The 18,057-nt window shown below is 35.4% G+C and overlaps 1 protein-coding gene across 1 annotated transcript in view; it reads left to right on the forward strand.

Annotated features, from left to right (window-relative positions):
* Positions 1 to 18,057, forward strand: part of Mrc1 (mannose receptor C-type 1) — a 110,178-nt gene that overhangs the window by 46,174 nt on the left and 45,947 nt on the right. Inside the window, exons 7-10 of the mRNA XM_013144549.3 lie at positions 3,027 to 3,212; positions 9,975 to 10,132; positions 11,320 to 11,430; positions 16,650 to 16,765. Coding sequence (XP_013000003.1) covers positions 3,027 to 3,212; positions 9,975 to 10,132; positions 11,320 to 11,430; positions 16,650 to 16,765 — 571 coding nt within the window. The remainder of the gene's footprint in view (positions 1 to 3,026; positions 3,213 to 9,974; positions 10,133 to 11,319; positions 11,431 to 16,649; positions 16,766 to 18,057) is intronic.

Genomic DNA, 18,057 nt, shown 5'->3' on the forward strand with positions numbered 1-18,057 from the left:
CCTCAAATCTAAATCTGGGTAGACAGACTGGAACAAAATATAATCAAACTAAACAGAGCGATAAGACTACCATGACTTTTAAATCCTGATACACTATTAACAATGTCCTTTGCCTTCCTTTTTTAGACAGTTCCTCCCTTTTCCCTTTCTCAGGGTGCTTTGTATGTTTTGGGTCCCACTAGCTCTTTTAGTTTTTAGATTAGGGGGCTAACTTGTTACCTATCTGAGTGTTGCTAAACCTTTTTACCCCTGAGCTTGATCTTGAGCTGTACTCCTTTACTTACTAAAGTTACAAGGTTGTCCTTCCTTCCAGCTGTGTAATTCTACACTGCCCAATGATATCCCTTTGTTAATTGCTTTGTTTAGTTATCTATTTGTAGTAGTGAAGTATTGCACGCATTCATTACAGTTGTGTTCATGTTTATTTGATCTTTTATATCTAGTAGTATTTACTTTATAAGGTTGGTTGTGACAGTTTTCAGTACATATATATTTATAATTCTCATCTCTTCCTGCTGAATTGTTTCCTTAACCAATATAAAATGACCTTCTTTGCTCCTTCTGACCAATTTTGGTTTTTAGTTTACTTTTCTGAAAATAGAATCACTACTTCTGCTTGTTTATAGGCTCCTGTTGCATGAAATATTGTTTTCCATCCTTTTTTTTAATACTATGTGAATTTCTTTTAGGATTAAATGTATTTCTTGTATAGAACATGCTGTTAGGTTTTGTTTTTTGATCTAACCTGCCTATCTTTTGATTGGAGAGTTGTGACCATTCATAATGAGTTTTTACTAGAAGATATTATCTTATTCCTGTTATTGCATTATTTTCGTGTTGCTTAGTCCTTTTTTTCTCCTGCTTAATTAATCACCCTGCCTGGTATATTCACTAAATTAGACTTTTTTGGCATTTTTATCTCTGTTGTTCCTTTCTAGGAACTCCTCTGGAATTATTTGAAATGCCAGTTTGGTGAAAACAAATTTCTAAAGGTGCTATTTGTCATTCTAAGTCCTTATTTCTCCATCTGTTTTGGAAGATAGTCTTGCAGGATATATCATTCTGGGTTGGAAGTTATTGTCTTTTAGAATTTGAAACACTTAATTCCAAGCTGTCAGGGCACTGCATGTTTGTTTTGAGAAGTCTGTTGTAATTCTAATGGATTTACCTGTATAAGGGATGTACTTTTTTTTTTTTTCTAACTGTCTTTATGATTCTGTCTTTGTGATGAACTTCTAAAATTTTGGCTATGATGTGTCCTAGAGATGTTCTTTTTGTTTGTAGCTACAGTGATACCTTGGTTCAAGAACTTAATTTCCTCCACAATTCTGGAAAAGATGGCCATGTGTGTGTTCGTGTGGGAAAGATGGCTGTGATTGTATTCATCACCCAGTGCAGAGTTTGCAAAGAAAAACAAAATTTTGCAAATTTCTGTTTGTGAACCAAATTGTTTGCAAATAAAAGCAGTTATGAACTAAAGTATCACTGTATTTGGGCTTCTATATGCCTCATTTGTCTGCATGTTAAATTCTTTCCCCATACTTGAAACATATTGTGCTATAATTTCTACAGTTTTTTAAATGCAATGTATGCTATTTCTATTTACACTAATTTCAGTTCATCTTAGAGTGGCCTTCTTTGAGTCATGAAGAAGCTGTTAGATTCATGTTTTATAAAATATTTTTGTTATTGAGGTATTTTTGAATATGTAGTCACCTGCATCAGCCCTATATTTTACTGAGGACAGTCTGTCCTCACATTGGTCATCTGCTGCTCACACTTTCAATAGAAATTTTAATCTGCTGGATTTCTCTTTGGTACCTGTTCATGGCCTTTATTTCTTGGCTAAAATGGTTAATCATGGTGTTTATTAAAATCATTTTGTTTAGCTCAGCTAGCATTTTATTTGTTCCTCCTAGAAACTCACTGATCATCTTGTTTATTAAGTCCATTGTTTGTTTAGTTATATCATATTTGAGCTCACCAAGCACCTATCAGGCCCTATGATGGGTTCCGAGGCATGTACAGTTGAATAAAAAGACGTCTTCAAACATCTTTAGTGTCATTTGCTCCAGGTCATTATGATTAAACTTTTCCAAATTTAATCAAGCTTAAGAAATCTGACCATAACTATTTACAGCAATGTTGAGGATTTTGATTTTAATTTCCTTAAATAACAATTGGTAGTATTTGTCATTTCCAAGCACATTAATTTCTATTTTTTTCTGGTTGAAAAGAACAGAGTAGGATGAATAATTTAATGTTAGTATGACAAGCATTATTATTAATTAAAAATTTTTATGTATGTGGATATTTTGATTTGCATTTGGAACTTGTTTGAAGTCACAAAATTTGCAGCAAATTCCAGTTTTGTGTGAAAGATTTCTGAATCTAAATTGCTTTCCTGGTCACAATAACACATGTCATCTTTTGGGAACAAGTAAATGGCATTGAGTCAATTCAGAGGTGCAGGTGGTTGGTTCACACTATTGTTGTAGCAAAACATTCCTAGTAGCCCAAGTATTCCCCACCTTTCTACTTCAGCTTCAGTGCTGGTCTTTCTCATGCCTGCCTCATGGGTATTGTCCTTGCTCTGAAGAATGATGAGTTTTCTAACATCCATGGAATAAAGATATGTATAAATATTTTAGAGGATGTGTTCATATCAAAGCTTTGAGAGTTCTAGCATTTAAATATACTAGATGCTTACTACAGGTTTATTGATGATAAAAGATAGATAAAATTAGTGTACTGTATCTTAGTGTTGTCTTATTGCATATAAAGTTTTTAAAAAAGAAACTTCCTGCTGATTTTATTTTAAAGTAAAAAGATGAGTGCTTTCACTTTTTAGTCTAAAGACTAACAAGATACAATATGTCAAGTTTATCTTTGTGAATATTCTTAAAAGGAAAAACATATTGCTTTTGTTTATCTTTCTTTACTGCTTCATACATAAAATAGTGGAAAATAGTTATAATTGTAATCAGATTTTCTCTTAAATACTTTCAAACCTTGTTTTTGTCTAGAAACTGGTGTGCCCAGTAAGTGTCCTAGTCAGTGGTGGCCCTATGCAGGCCACTGTTACAAGATTCACAAAGAAGCAAAGAAAATCCAGAGAGATGCCCTGACTGCCTGTCGAAAGGAGGGTGGAGACCTTGCAAGCATTCATACCATCGAAGAATTTGACTTTATCATCTCCCAGCTAGGATATGGTGAGAAGCTAGAAACTGTAAATATGCTTGGTTCTAGTTCCTTCTCCTCCCCACCTATGTCTGGAAAATTTAATCACAAATATTAAAAACTGAATTTGCAGTATAAATTTAACAACAGATGTTAGTCATGGCTGTGGTGTGAAGATTGTATAAATTTAGTGATTTAGTTTTCTGTTAATATGTAATAAATTCATGGGTAGTTTTAGAAGATTTTTCCACATATAATGTAGATTCAAAGATATCAACTCTATACTTAGCAAAATATTTAACTTTTTTAATTACTTGCATGTATGTGTGCATTTTTGAAAATTAAGGTCCATATTTTATCTCCTAAGAAACATCTCTAAATGAACCAGCTCACACATTTTGGACTTACTGTTAATCTGGCTCCTGCTGCTAGTGTGTTGAATTGTGAAAGAAATAAGACATTCTTTTTGTAATGGTTAGGTGTCGACCTTTTAAAGTAATATAATAGAAATGTAACACTCTACATATATAATTTTAAAAATACTTAGCTCAATATTCTGCATGTGGTCATCTAATTTTCCCAGAACTATTTTCTCCAGCACTATTTTCCCAGGACTTTTCCTTCATTGTGTGTTTTTGGCCTCTTAATATAAAAGAGTTAAAGTTCTTATACTGCAGTAATGCATGCATACACATTGTAATAGCCAGATCTTGGAAATGGCTCATATGCCTATCAACAGATAAATGAATAAAGAAAAAATGTGATATCTAACACACAATGGAATACTGCTCTGTCATAAAGAGGAATAAACTTCAGGCATTTGTAGGAAAAATGGATGCACCTTGAGACCATAATGTTAAGTGAAATAAATTAGACACACAGCTCAGTATCACATGGTTTCTCTTATATGAGAAACACAAAGTATAAAGAGTAAAATCCAAAAGAAATAATAGGAAGTAGGGAAATCATTCTCAAGGAGAGAGGGAACCAAGAAATGGAAGGATGAGGAAGGAAAGAGAGGAAAGGGGGATGAGGAAAAAGAATTGAAGAAAAAAATGGAAATAGAGCCTTTGTAAGCGAGAATAGACCAAGAGCTGGAAGAAGCAGGGAGAAGTGGGAAGGGTAGAGAACAACAACAACAGAGAGAACTGTGTTGTGTACTGGGACCAACTCCCTGTGATAAATGTAATCATTATGTACTGCAAACATTTATTCTAAAAGAGAAATACTTGGAAAATGTACTGTCCAGAAATACAAGAACAGATGAGTGGCATGAATTGAGAATACATGTCCTAAAGAAGAGCAGGCTGAGAGGCATCACTGCGATCATGGGCTCACTGTATCACTTGTTGATGAAATGATTACAGTTTCCATCTCTTAGTGATGCAGCTGCTAAATTGCTGCAGCCATCCTTCATTTCCACCCAGCAAAACAAGAGGAAATGGATGGTGTGGTCATAGAGGAGCCAGCTTCCTGACACACAGTGCCCAAAAATTGATGGGGCACAGGGGAGCCATTAACAAACTGGTGAGAGAAAAACAGCAGTAGCAAAAAAAAAAAAAAAAAACATTTAATTTTGCAAGCCCTCCCCACCCCCAAATTTCTGCTCTTTGTTCCTGTATCCAATGGTCACTGTCCTCCACTGTGCACCCCAGTGAGCACAGTATGGAGAAAACAGCCTGCTGCAGCCTATCAACAATTTCATAATTATTCTAGGTGTCGTTAGTGTGGGAAAATCAGACTAAGCAATAATGTAATCACAGTGGATATATCAGAATAACAGTTACTTAAGGTTATCATGACACTTACTATAGCTAGTCAAGCTTTGAAATGAGTCCGTGGAAAAACGTTAGTTAAGATGTAAAAGACTAGAGTACAAATCTTGCTCACTTTATATAACATGACATAGTGATAAAAGAACCATATGTCTTATTGTTTAGTTATTTTGAGGAGTTGAATGATGAAGAGTAGTCTGAAATTCAGCTTGAAAATATGTAAAGGGGGTGGAAGGTGGCAGATTGATAAGTAGCAAGGTAAAGAGCCTCTCTGAGAGAAATAGCTTAGATGCTAGAATTTAACATCATGGAGAAGATCAGATGAAAGGAGAGGGATTCTCATGACCCAGGAAGAAACTAAGAAAAAAGAAAAATATGGATAGAAGGCTGGAGCCAGACACGCTCTCACCAGAGCCAGTCCCATGCTCTGCTAGGTGCCACTGGAGTCCGACAACTTGTGGTCACATGAAGTTGGGGGTTGGCGAGCCCAAGGACCTCGGCGGGAGGACACGTCACAATGGAGAATAGAGCTGGTGTGCAGATCTGCACTGGCCGGTGGTGAGTACCCGGAATTTGGTCCTCCCATGGGAGGGGGTAACTGGTTGAGCAACATTTTGGAATAGGGCAGGACGGGCCTGAACCTGGAACCATTTCAGCTTCAGTTAGCCATTCCTGGTGCAGAGAAGATTGGTAGGAACTGCCTGGACTGGATCCCGCCCCTGTGTGGGACCCAATAGCCAGGGATGAAGTTGCACCTGAAGCTGTCCCGAACTGGTTCCATCTGCATGGCACACACTAATGTGGTAAAAACCCTCAGTGGTTGACTGGCTCGGAGTGAGGGGCCAGCCTGCACTGCCCCTGCTTATACATCAGTGATCAACAGCAAACTGGAGAGGGCAGCAATCCCCAGCCAGCATGCTTCCGAGTAATTGTAACCAATACAGAAAGGGCCTGGGACATCCGCTATATGCTTCTCTAGAAGAACCAGAAACATGACAAGAGAAAGAAACAACAACAACAAAAAAAGCCAACCAAACAATATGGATCCAGGAGAGGTAAACACAGAAGAGATGGAGGCAGCAAACCTACAATATTGGAAGCAGCATCAGCTGATATAAATATCTTTGTGACATTATAGAAGAACTCAAAACAGAAATACTAATACAAGTAAAGCAAGATATAAGATAGATTAATAAAAGAAATGCTAAGCACGTCTCAGGAAGACACAGATGGAAGAATTGAGCACAGAAAAAGGAGACAACCCTTCAATTAAGAATATAAAAAAACCTAGAATACATGAAACTGATTCAGAGACATAGTCAGGAAATTAAAAACTCCCTTGAAAGCTGGCAAAACTGCTTGAAAGAAACTAAAGATAGAGTATCAAAACTTAAAGACGAGTTTGCAATGTGTGATCACGAAAGGAAAGATCTCTTAAAAATTAACAAGGAAACAGGAAGTAACAATACAAAGGCTAGAAAACGACAAGAGGATTTATAATTTAAGAATAAAAAATGTGAGTGAAGAAGCAGGGGTAAACACAAAGGAAATACAAAGACTATTCACAGAAATAATTAAGGAAAACTTCTAAGCATAGGAAAAGGAATCAATATTCAGATGTATGAGGCATACAGAACTCCAGCCAACTACAACCAAAACAGATCTATACTAAATCATATAATAATCAAGATCCCAGAAATTCAACACAAGAATAAAATATTAAAAGCTGTTAGAGAAAAGAAACAGATCACTTATAAAGGAAAACCCATCAAAATCACAACAGACTGCTTGACACAAATCATCAAATCAAGAAGAGCTTGGAGTGAAGCATTCCAAGCCCTGAAAGAAAATAACCTCCAGCCCAGATTGAAGTACCCTGCAAAACTATTTCTCAAAATTAATGAAGAAACAAGATGACAAAGAGGAACTGGGGGAGTTCGTGACCACCAATCCAGCCCTACAAAAACTACTGAAGGACATTCTAGAGAGAGAGAAAAAAACCACCAGGATTTCAGGAACAGTGGCAGAGAGACCTCAATAAACGGGGCAGACAGTGGAATGAAGGGGAAAGTAGGCAACCAAAAAGGCAGAAAAATAGCATGGCAGAGATGAGGCAGAGAAGACTGGCTATAATCTCTAACATACATGGCCTTAATGCACAACAAAAGAAACACGGGCAGAGTAGATCAGGAGATAGGGTCCACTGAGATGCTCTGTATAGGAAATATAATCAACCTGAAAAAGGGTTTGTGGACTGAAATTCAAAGAGAAGAAAATAATGCTCTATGTGACAGGGAACCAGAGAGAAATAAACTCTTCAGAGTAATTGTACCTAATACAGAAAGGGCCTCATACTATCAAACATAACAGATTTGAATAGAATCAGTCTATTCAAATCTGTTCGAATAGAGAAATAGGGGTAGCTAGTCCAGCAGCTACAGATAGATTGGAAAGAAATAATACTTTTGTGTAGTGGAGAACTACTCAGCTAGAAGGAAGGCTTTTGTAGGTAAAGGAATACAACTTAAGATCAAGCTCAGGGGTAAAATGGTTCAGAAACACTTAAGTAAATAGCAGGTTGCCTCCCTAATCTAAAAACTAAAGTTAGTGGGATCCAAAATGTACAGTGCTTCCTGTGAAAGTGAAAGGGGAGGAATTGTCTAAAAAAGGAAGGCAGAGGACATTGTTAATAGTGTATCATGATTTAAAACCCACATTTTTCTCATCACTTTGTTTAGTTTGGTTATATTGTGTTCCAGTCTGTCTACTTGTACTAGATTTGAGGACACAGACAGCTGTTCCAAAAATAGCAGAATATACTATGGTAACCATCCTTAATTTCCTTTTAAATTAATCTGAAGCCCTGTACCACACTGTCTTCTTGTGACTGATCTTATTTGAGTCTGGTTTGTTAAACTGCTGTCTTGTCTTGACTGATTCTATTCGAATCTGTTATGTTTGATAGTATCAAGTCTGAGGGTATAGGCAACTACTCTGAAGAAAATAAGATTCACTAGGATACCTATTCTGGTCTGACTATTACCTGCTTTCAAAGTCCTATAATGTTTCCAGTGTTTTGTTTTTATTGATACTGTTCTGTACCGCTATGTTCAATTTTACTATGCCTGATGATATAGACAATACTATTGAAGATAACAAGAGACAACATAGTAACCATTGTAGATCACCTTGTATTGTGCTTTTAATCATGTGCTATGTGTATTCCTTTGTTTTGAATGACCCCGTTTTGTTTTCTTTCTCATTTGGTTTTGTTCTTTTCAAAATTAAAAAAAAAAGAATATATGTAAATGAATCAGAAAAACTTCCATTCTTAAAAAGGATTTATTAAAAACTAATATATTTACAGTATATTTGTTATATTACAATGTTATAAATGCTTAAAATAATCTTGATATAGGTAAAGAAAAGTTGTGAAATTAAGATTATTGCTTCTAGATCAAAAGCCTTCAAAAGCTTGTTTTATATTAAATCATGGAAATATATTGCAAGTATTTGTATATAAAGTGCCTGCACACAAAGCTGTGTTGTTTACCCACTAACACAACTTCCTGAATGCATTTGTAAAAATCAATCTAAAAACTTGACACTCACTTATTAGGTACTTTTGTAGAATTAAGATTGCGTTTAGGCATTACAAACTGTGTAAGAGGAGAACAGTGTAGTAGACTACACTACAAAAGATATGTAGACTGTTAATATTTTATTATTTTACATTGGTCTTCCACCAAAATCCTTGAGGGGCACATGAGGTCTCTCTGAAGCTTATGTTTGTTGCTCAGAAGATCCTGATCTGCCAACTCACGTGAAGGGAAGGGGATCATGCTGGCAGTGTCACTCATGTTTCACGACACTGGAAACATCTGCTGGAGTTGGCATGAGGCCAGCCTGGGACTTCTCCAAAAGCAAAGTTGAGTGACAGCTTTTAGGAGGAAAAAGTTAAATGACTTAGACAAATTACCATCTAACTTGTTTTTTTGCATTTCCTACCAAATATTTTTATGACCCTTGAAAGTCTCATTTTACCATTGAAAGATCATACATTAAACTGTTATGGTAGGTTCCCAGTCATGCAAATTAAGTAGATATTGAATTATATTTTCTTTAGTTTTTAAATTTGGAAATGTTATTTTTCCAGCCCTGAGATCACAGATTTTTTAATCACTGTACTTTGTCTCATTTTTGTTGTGACATTTAAAATTTTTCCGGACTGTAACTACTTACCAATAATAATGTTCTTCAAGTATTTCATAACAAAATAATCACATTTTAAATCCGTATGGTTTGTTTTGATTTTAACCTTGCTATTTGCATTTTGTTGGCATTTTACCGTTTTTTTGTGAAAGTTACAGATTAATTTATATCTGTAGACAAATAAATGCCAACTGTTAGAAGTCAATCTATGTGCCTTAGTTTATTGTTCTTTTACTTTTAGATCATTTTCAGCCCTAATAGAGTTATCAAACTTTAAAGGAAGCATTTAGAATGTACTTGATAGCAACAGTGAATAAAACTAAAGTGATTTTAAAGTTGTTTTAAAGCACTAGTAAGACTTAGTAGGCATCAAGTAGATTTCTATAAACAGAATATTGTATTTACAAAAATATGAGTGTGATTGGCATGATAAACTTATTTGTAACAACAATAAAAATAAACCAACTTCAAAAGAGAGCTGGTAATAATCCATTTAGCTTGATTTCATTTTCCCAAATCTCAGGAGATATAATTTGTAATAGTGCAACCAAAAACAAAGTCATGCTTATAATACAGAGAAAACATTGCACAACCTAAATTTGGTAACATACAATGTAGTGGCCAGGAGCCTCCCACATGTAGACCAGTGGAACTCCTGAGAGAGAGAAGGTTAACTCTATGGCAGTTATGGTGTCAAAGGAGGGTTCTGAAAAAGAGAGCCTTGCTTTCTGGATGCCCTGCCAACCCTGGAAAACACCCTTTGTATATACTGCTTCTGTTTTTTTGGTGTTTTTGTTTCCTGTTTAGAGCCAAGTGATGAGCTTTGGATTGGCTTAAATGACATCAAGGTTCAAATGTTCTTTGAATGGAGCGATGGGACCCCAGTAACATTTACCAAGTGGCTGCGTGGAGAACCCAGCCATGAGAACAACCGGCAGGAGGACTGTGTGGTGATGAAAGGCAAGGTGAGCAGCCCCAGTGTTGTCTCGTCCAAGACACCAGGGGGGTCTCCTTATGTCCCATGTAGGGTATCTGTTAGTTGAGATTGGTGTGACTTTAAGTAAATTGATGTAAATCAAAGAACTGATTTAGTTTTGGTTCCTTTAGACTCTTTCAGTTGTCTTGCGAAATCAGAATGTCAAGATCATTTCCAAGACAGGAAACAGAAACATTTGATTTAAGGATAAAATTAAGCTATAACCATGACTCACATTATTCCTATTTGGTTCTACCTTAACCTGGTTGCTCTGAGGAGATACAGACCTAGTTAGAACTGTTCTACACCTTGGAGTCTGTACTTGTAGAATTACATTTGATTTTTCAGTTTACTTGCAAGTGTTGCATAAAATGATTGCATCCATGTCCCTAATATGACCATAGTGTTGCTAAGTGTATGTCGTGGTTAAGAAGCTAGGTTTTGCTTCCTGACTTCTTCCTTCATTTGTAGGGTGGGGCTAGTCATTTTACCCAGCTCCTATGTAGGTGTAAGGATTAAATGGCTTAGTGCAAATATCATAGACAGCTCCCAATCTAAATTTGCTATACAGTAAATATTAGCTATTTCTTTCATTGTTTCATCATGATTGATTGAAAACTGAAGAAATGAGCAGATGTCAAGGGTAGGTAGAAGAAACCAGAGAGAGTCATTCTAGTAAAGAACTGAAAAGAGACAGAGTTAGGAGGGTCAGTGGCTAGGGTTTGAAGTGTTGAAGAGAAAGAAGCAAGTGTTATGTAAAGGATGTAAATGTATGACCTTCTATTAGGTCCTTACAGAAGTCAAATTCAGAGACAGAGTAGAATGTGATTGCCCAGGAGTTGGAAAAACAAAATAGAAAGTTGTTGTTTAATAGGTAAAGAATTTCACTATAGGATGAGGAAAAAGTTCTGAAGATGGCATTAGTTAACAACAATTTAATGTGTATAATGCAAGACAAACTGGATACTTAAATAGTTAAGTCATAGGCATAAAAAAGAAGAATAAAGCAAAGTGTTATTATTTAGGGAGTGGAACATCAAATTTGTAATTTACATGTTATACTGATTGGAGAATTGACTACTACATTCTGTAGTCTTTCTTCTGTGAGTCATAATTACTAGAAAATGGCATCAAATTCAAGGAACAAATAATCATGTTTCCCTTGGTTTTCTTCAGGATGGGTTCTGGGCAGATAGGACTTGTGAGCATCCACTTGGTTACATCTGCAAGATGAAAGCCCAAGCCCAAGCTCCTGAAACAGTGGAAGAAGAAACAGGCTGCCAGAAAGTAAGTACAGAATGTGTACAATGACTTAAGATTCACAGATATTCTTGGATGCATTTGGTTACATATGAAAAATGCGTTGTTATCATCAGTTCTAAATATTTCTGCTGGCCAAACGCTTCATGATTTATTGTTTGGTGTCACAGTTCTCCTTAATTGAGCTTTTCCCAGGAATTCTCTATGGCTAATATGGGGGGTACACATGGTCAGGAGGGCCATTCAGAATGTCATAAGAACTGGAAGACAGAACAAAGAATAGAGTGACACCCTAAATGGAACTTGGAGAGATGATGAGACAAGGCAGGTTGTGGGAGAAGAGTGGTGCCTAGGTGGGTTACAAAGAACATTCCAGTACATAACCCACGTTCTGATAGTCAGCTATCTTTGGACTTTTTCCCCATTTTTAGTATTCTAAAGGAACTTTGTTCTAGAAGAAAAGCTCCTCAGTAGATCAGTGCGAGAGGAAGCAGGAAATCTGGATTCCACCTGGGCCCAGAGTGACTCAGTTATACTGTCTCACAAGCCTGCTGTGCCTCATCTTCCCCAGTGACTGTAACACCTCCTGATGTGTCCTGAGGGAGGCTTAAGCAGATTGTCTGTAAAATAATTTTGAAAAGCACAAAGAAACTACAAAAATAGTTTTGCAGGTTTATGATTATTATTTTCCTGTTTGATTGCTGAGTTGCTCATCTTCCTCTTTTGTCCTTTCTCACTTCTCTTGAATAAAAGTGAAGTAGAAACTAATTGTCTCTTCCCAAGAGTGAAATTGTGGTCACATCACTTTATAACAAACACCATGAGGCTATGAATTTGTGAAAAATAATTTGGTACTGTACAAATAAGCCATAAAGAAAAATTAGAGCAGAGAATAGCAAATTATAAAATGTTGGCAATATGAAGGATCTTAGCAATGGTCAAAATTCTTTATCTAATTTTTGCTTCTGAAAACTTCAGCCTAAAGAAGCTGCATAGTATTAGAGTTAAAAACAGGTGAGACTGGAACCCTTTTCCCCTGTACCCAGGTCAGCACAATTGCATGTTCTTTGCCTAATCCTCTGCATGTACAAGGGATTGTATGTTATTACTGTTTGCTAAAATAGTAAATGTATTCCTTCTACATAGATTATTTGTATCTTTTTCCATTGTCACATACTTACCAACCTCTGATAGGAACCCAATTTAATCATTAGGATGGTAATGAGAACAATAACAGCAGCCATTGTCAAGTCCAGGTATTATTATGTTCTTATAAACTTATAGAAGAATTGTCATAGTCATAATTAGAAGAGGAACTCAGACTTGGTGAAATTATATAATTTGGCCAATTTATAAATATCTGCTATGAATAGTACCTTTCTCAAAGGACAAAAAGATAAAAGAGAAAAACTACTTACTTACTTACCAAAAAAGATAAGGAGAAAAACTACTTACTTACCAGCAAAGGAAGATAACAAGGCATATATTTTGTTTGAGCGTATGTGGTGTAGTGGTCTTTTTCAAAGTTCAAAATCACAAGCCTGTTTTCATACAGATTTGTGATTCAACTTTCTCGTCAGTGCTATCAGATCCTGGTTGTATGCGTGCTGCAGCCAACTGCTTGGTATTTAAATTTAAATAATAAAGCATTTAAAACTCTTAAACGTTTTCCAGAACTCCTTTAAACCAATAAATGAACATAAAGGGTATGAGTTGCCAATATTCTAACCTCTCTGACAGACACTAATATAAATCTTGTTATAAAAGGAGATATTAATAATGTGACATTAAAATAAACATGTTATTAAAATGCTTATAGAAAGAAAAGATGGAAATGAACCGTGGATTAGTCACCAAGTTTTACTTGGTATTTTTATTATTCTGAAATCCAAATATTTTTATTTCCATTAGAATTTTTGTGATTCATTTTTTCAGAAAGACAGACAGCATATTGGCAGTGGTAGGGGTTTTGGTGGTAGAATTTTATCTATTTTCCAAATGTTTGAGGGATATTATTGATTTTAATAATTGTGATCACATAAAGATGTCTTGGTATTACTTTGTGAAATTTTACTTATGGTCTTATTCATAGTTTCTGTGACTATTTCATGGGTAAATCAGTAGGATTTTCTTTGATCACTGTGTACCAGAGGTCTATCTGTATTGATTAGGTAGAATTTATCAGCGGTATTACCTAGATAGGCTACATTTTTAGTATTTTGCCTACTTGACAAAATATTTGGGTTGTAATTCTGGTAATGTTTTTTATTTTAAAGAGAAAAAAGACAATGAGACCTAGTTTCAAAACTGAGTAGAATAGTTACAGTAGTTGATATGTTGTGCACTATTGTCTTCTTAGTAGTTTTTCAGAGTGCAGGATATAGGCATGATATCTTCTCTAAACAATATTAGCATAAAACATTCTTTTGCCAGGAACAAATAGAAACTGATTGTACAATTATCTCAACTACATTATGTATATAATATGCATACATTTCCTTTCCCCTTTCCCAGTCACAGGTTGTCTTTTCTTTGGAATAATTTCTTGCCTACTCACAATGTCTATTGTACATTTTGGATTCTATTTACTTGTTCAGTTTGTCACACTAGTTAGACAATATGATTTGTACATGTATGGGTCTGATTAATTTCACTTATGAGTATGGTTCAAGTTGCATCCATTTGCCTATAAAAGTCTCCAGTTTATTCTTCTCTATGGCTGAGTAATACTACATTACATAAAAGAGCCCGCATCTTTTTTGTCCATTCCTCAGTTGATGGGCACCTGGATTGTCTTCAAGATTTAGCTACTACAAATTGTGCTGCTATAAACATGGGTGCACACATATTGCTGTGGTATGATGTTTTTAATTCTTCTGGGAAAATACCCAGAGCGGACATAGCTGGCTCAAATAGGACCTCTAATCCTAGTTTTCTGAGGAATCTCTGCACTGATTTTCACAGTGGTTGTACCAGTCTACCCTCCCACCAACAGTGAGGAAGTGTTCCTTTTTCCCCACAGCCTTATCAGCATTTGTTACCAGTTGATTTTTGCTGTTAGCCATTCTTTCTGGGGTGAGATGGGATCTCAGTGTTTTAATTTGTATTTCTTGAATAACCAATGATGTTGGACATTTATTCATATATTTCTTTACCATTTGTATTTCTTTATCTGAGAAGTGCATATATCTCAGATGCCCATTTTTGGATCAGGTCTTTAAATTTGGGAGGATTCTGGCAATTTTTAATTAATGTACTTTGGTGGCCGTGTTGTTAGGGCTTCCTAATGAGTTGATCCTTTAATTTTCATGTAATTACTTAATTACTAACAATGCCTTTTTTATCATTAAGATTGATTTTATTTAACATTAATGTTGGTATATTATTAATCTATAAATATTTCATATACATATATATGTCATGTATATATAACTTAATTCTGACTTTAATTTGAGGAACCCTGGCTTTTTACTGGTGAACAGATGAATTTATGTTTGTTGTGCTTTCTGATATATTTAGATTTACTTCCACCACCTTACTTGTATTTTATTTTATCACTCTTTGCTTTCTATTTTGTTTTTTTGTACATTTCATTGGTTGAGTTGATCTTTATTACATTTTCCTCCTGTATAGATTTGGAAATTATACTTTCTACTTCTATTTTTAAATAATTAATCATATAGATTTTCCTAACTGGGTAAAATTAATATCTATATCAGCTACCTAAGTAAAATGAGAATTATTATTCTCGTTATATAGACTAAACTTTAAATTTTGAAATAATATTGAACTCAAAATTGGAAAAATAGTAGAGTGCTATTGTATCATTCATCCAACCTCTTTGATTGATCACATTATTTAACTAGAGCTGTAGTAAAGAGGTAATTAGCATTGTCAGGATGCTGTTAATTACCTATGTCATTCTTGTTCCATTCTTTAGCTCCCACCTCTAAGTAGTTATCCTTGTTATTTATGCAGGCAATGAGACCTGAATTTACTAAGATGTTTATCAATTTCGTTAGTCAATATAGTCTTCTTAGGCCTCTCATTCTTCCTGTCTTAAAATTCTTTCTTTCCAGAGTCAGTCTTTTAGTTCTCTCACTGAATACCAGTAGCAGAAAACTATCTGAAAGTGTCTGAAGTTCCTCCTCATCCTAATTAATAGCTGAACTGCATCGGGTTAGAATTCTAGATTGACAGCTGTTTTCTGACAAGTTGTGTATTACTTCATTTTCTCCTGGCCCTGGTTTTTGTCATTGGAGTTTTTATTATTACATTAATTTTTCTACCTCTTTTAATTACATATTCTACCTTTTATCTCAGATTAATTTTAAGATTTCATTGTCTTGAGCATTCTGTGTACTTACTACAATGAATTTAGAGTGTCTTTTGGTTTTTCCTTTTGGTACTCAGTATAATTCTTCATTTTGAAAATTCATATCTTTCAATTCTTGAAAATTCTCACTTACTTTTGTTCATTTCTCTAAAACTTAAGTCAGTGTTGCACCTCATTGTTCTTTAGCCCCTTTTTTCACCTCTCTTTGTGCTCTAGTTATCCTATTTACTAATTTGATACACTCAAGATACAGGCAAGAACAGCTTGTACATTTTTCACTCAGCTTTTAGTATTCTACTTATTTTTGATTCCTGGAGAGTTCCTCCTGTTCCTCTCAAATACTAGCATGGGTTTGTCTTGTTTTGTTTTGTTTTGGCTGTTGCTGCCATATTTTCATCTAGTATTTCTGAGCATTTAAAATACAGGATAGGAGAGAAAGCCATATCAAACCATGCATGTTGCCTGAGATGTGACAGGAGTTCTCCTGTGACCTATGACCAGATAATATAGCTTTATATTTTATACTCACTCTTGGCTTGAATAGGTAGCTAGGCTTGCTATGCCCCAGAGTATTTTTGGGGTTCCCTGTTCCTAACTGAAATCTTAGCCATTCTCTTTGTTCCCATTAGTGACTCAACACTTCACAAATAGTCTTCCTTGGAGCATGCATCTGAATTGAAGAGGATGACTTCCTTCCCCTTCAGTTTGGTCTTATAATTTGTTACATGTGGAACCACATAGTACTATATTCTTTATTCATCTATGAAATTTTCATTTGAAATCCTTCACATTTGTGTTCTTTAAACTTTTCTATTGTTTAATCAGTTTGTATTATGATTATTAAATAATATTTTCTAATAAATATGCATGATAATCTGCTAATTTCTTTATTGCTTGGTGACATTAACAGGGCTGGAAAAGATATGGCTATTACTGCTATTTGATTGGAAATACACTCTCCACATTTACAGAAGCAAACCAAACATGCAAAAATGAGAAGGCTTATTTAACAACTATTGAAGACAGGTATGTAACTATTTTAACTTTACTTAAACTATTTCAAATAATGAAGTTTTCAGAAAAATCCTAAGCATTAGAATCCTCTCAATTTCTCATTGAATTAGATGTGCTCCTAGGAACAGTTTACAAAAGACAGAAACATCAAAACCAATACTCTTCTTTAGATGTTTCATTACAAACATTATAAAATACTTTGCTACTTTTAGTGATACACAGCAGTATTCAGAACAGTTAATCTTCCTACCATACTTTATAGATTTAACTTTTTTCCCAGTACATACATCAACCTTTTATAGCAGATGGAAGTAAAATTTTAGGGTCTGTCTTCCACCACGAAGAGGCCAAAGAGAGTTAGTTAACCTGGCAGTGCAGAAGGGAAAACCAACTCAATCTCAGTGTCTCCTAATATTCACCCCCAACACAGATCGCTTGTGACCTTCAAAGATGTGGGGAATTCTCACCATCAGCCAGCAAACAGTTCTGTTGTGGGCACCAGCTGGGCATCATGTGATCCAGTTCACTTCTGGCACTATCCTTCTGGAAAGGGAATTAGATTGAAGACTTGGTTCCCAAATCTGTTCCTACCCATTCCTTCAACTACCAGTCTCAAGCCCCAGCTTCTTCTGTCTATGCTTTTGACAGGCTTTAGAGAAGAGTTCTCATGCCCTCCTTTTGGATTTGTTTAATTTGCTTGAGCACCTCAGAGAACTCAGGGAAACATTACATTTACTTGTTGTAAAGGATACAGATGAAAAGATGTAGTGTGTGAGGTGTGGAAGAAGGGGTGTGGGGCTCCCGTGACTTTTTCGGTTGCATGGACCTCCAGGTACCTCATGTATTCAGTTCTCTGGGAGCTCTCTGAACCTTGTCCTGTTGATTTTTTATGGATATAGCATTGCTTAGGCATGATTGCTAACAGCCTTGGTGGGGAAACCTTGTAAGACCTGTCTGTTCAGATTCTTCTTGCTTTCTTCCTTTCATAGCTTGGGGAAGGACCCTTCTGCACTGAGGGGTTGAGGTCTTAGACCTTATTTACTATCAGACAAGGTAGGTCAGAGTTATGCCTGGAGATATATAGATAGATATAGACATATAGATACAGATACAGCTACAGATACAAATGTATACATGTATAGATAGATACAGATATAGATGTATATATAGATATATAGCTATGTAGCGTGTCTATATATGTATATATAGACATATAGCTATATAGCATGATTTATATCATACTACACATTTATTCATTCTTTGCATCCTTCCATTTATTTCTTCGCTTTGCTTGATTAGTATGC

Source organism: Cavia porcellus, unplaced genomic scaffold, assembly GCF_034190915.1.
Source record: "Cavia porcellus strain 051 isolate PalLab524CR breed Dunkin Hartley unplaced genomic scaffold, mCavPor4.1 scaffold_27, whole genome shotgun sequence".
NCBI classification, from domain to species: domain Eukaryota; kingdom Metazoa; phylum Chordata; class Mammalia; order Rodentia; family Caviidae; genus Cavia; species Cavia porcellus.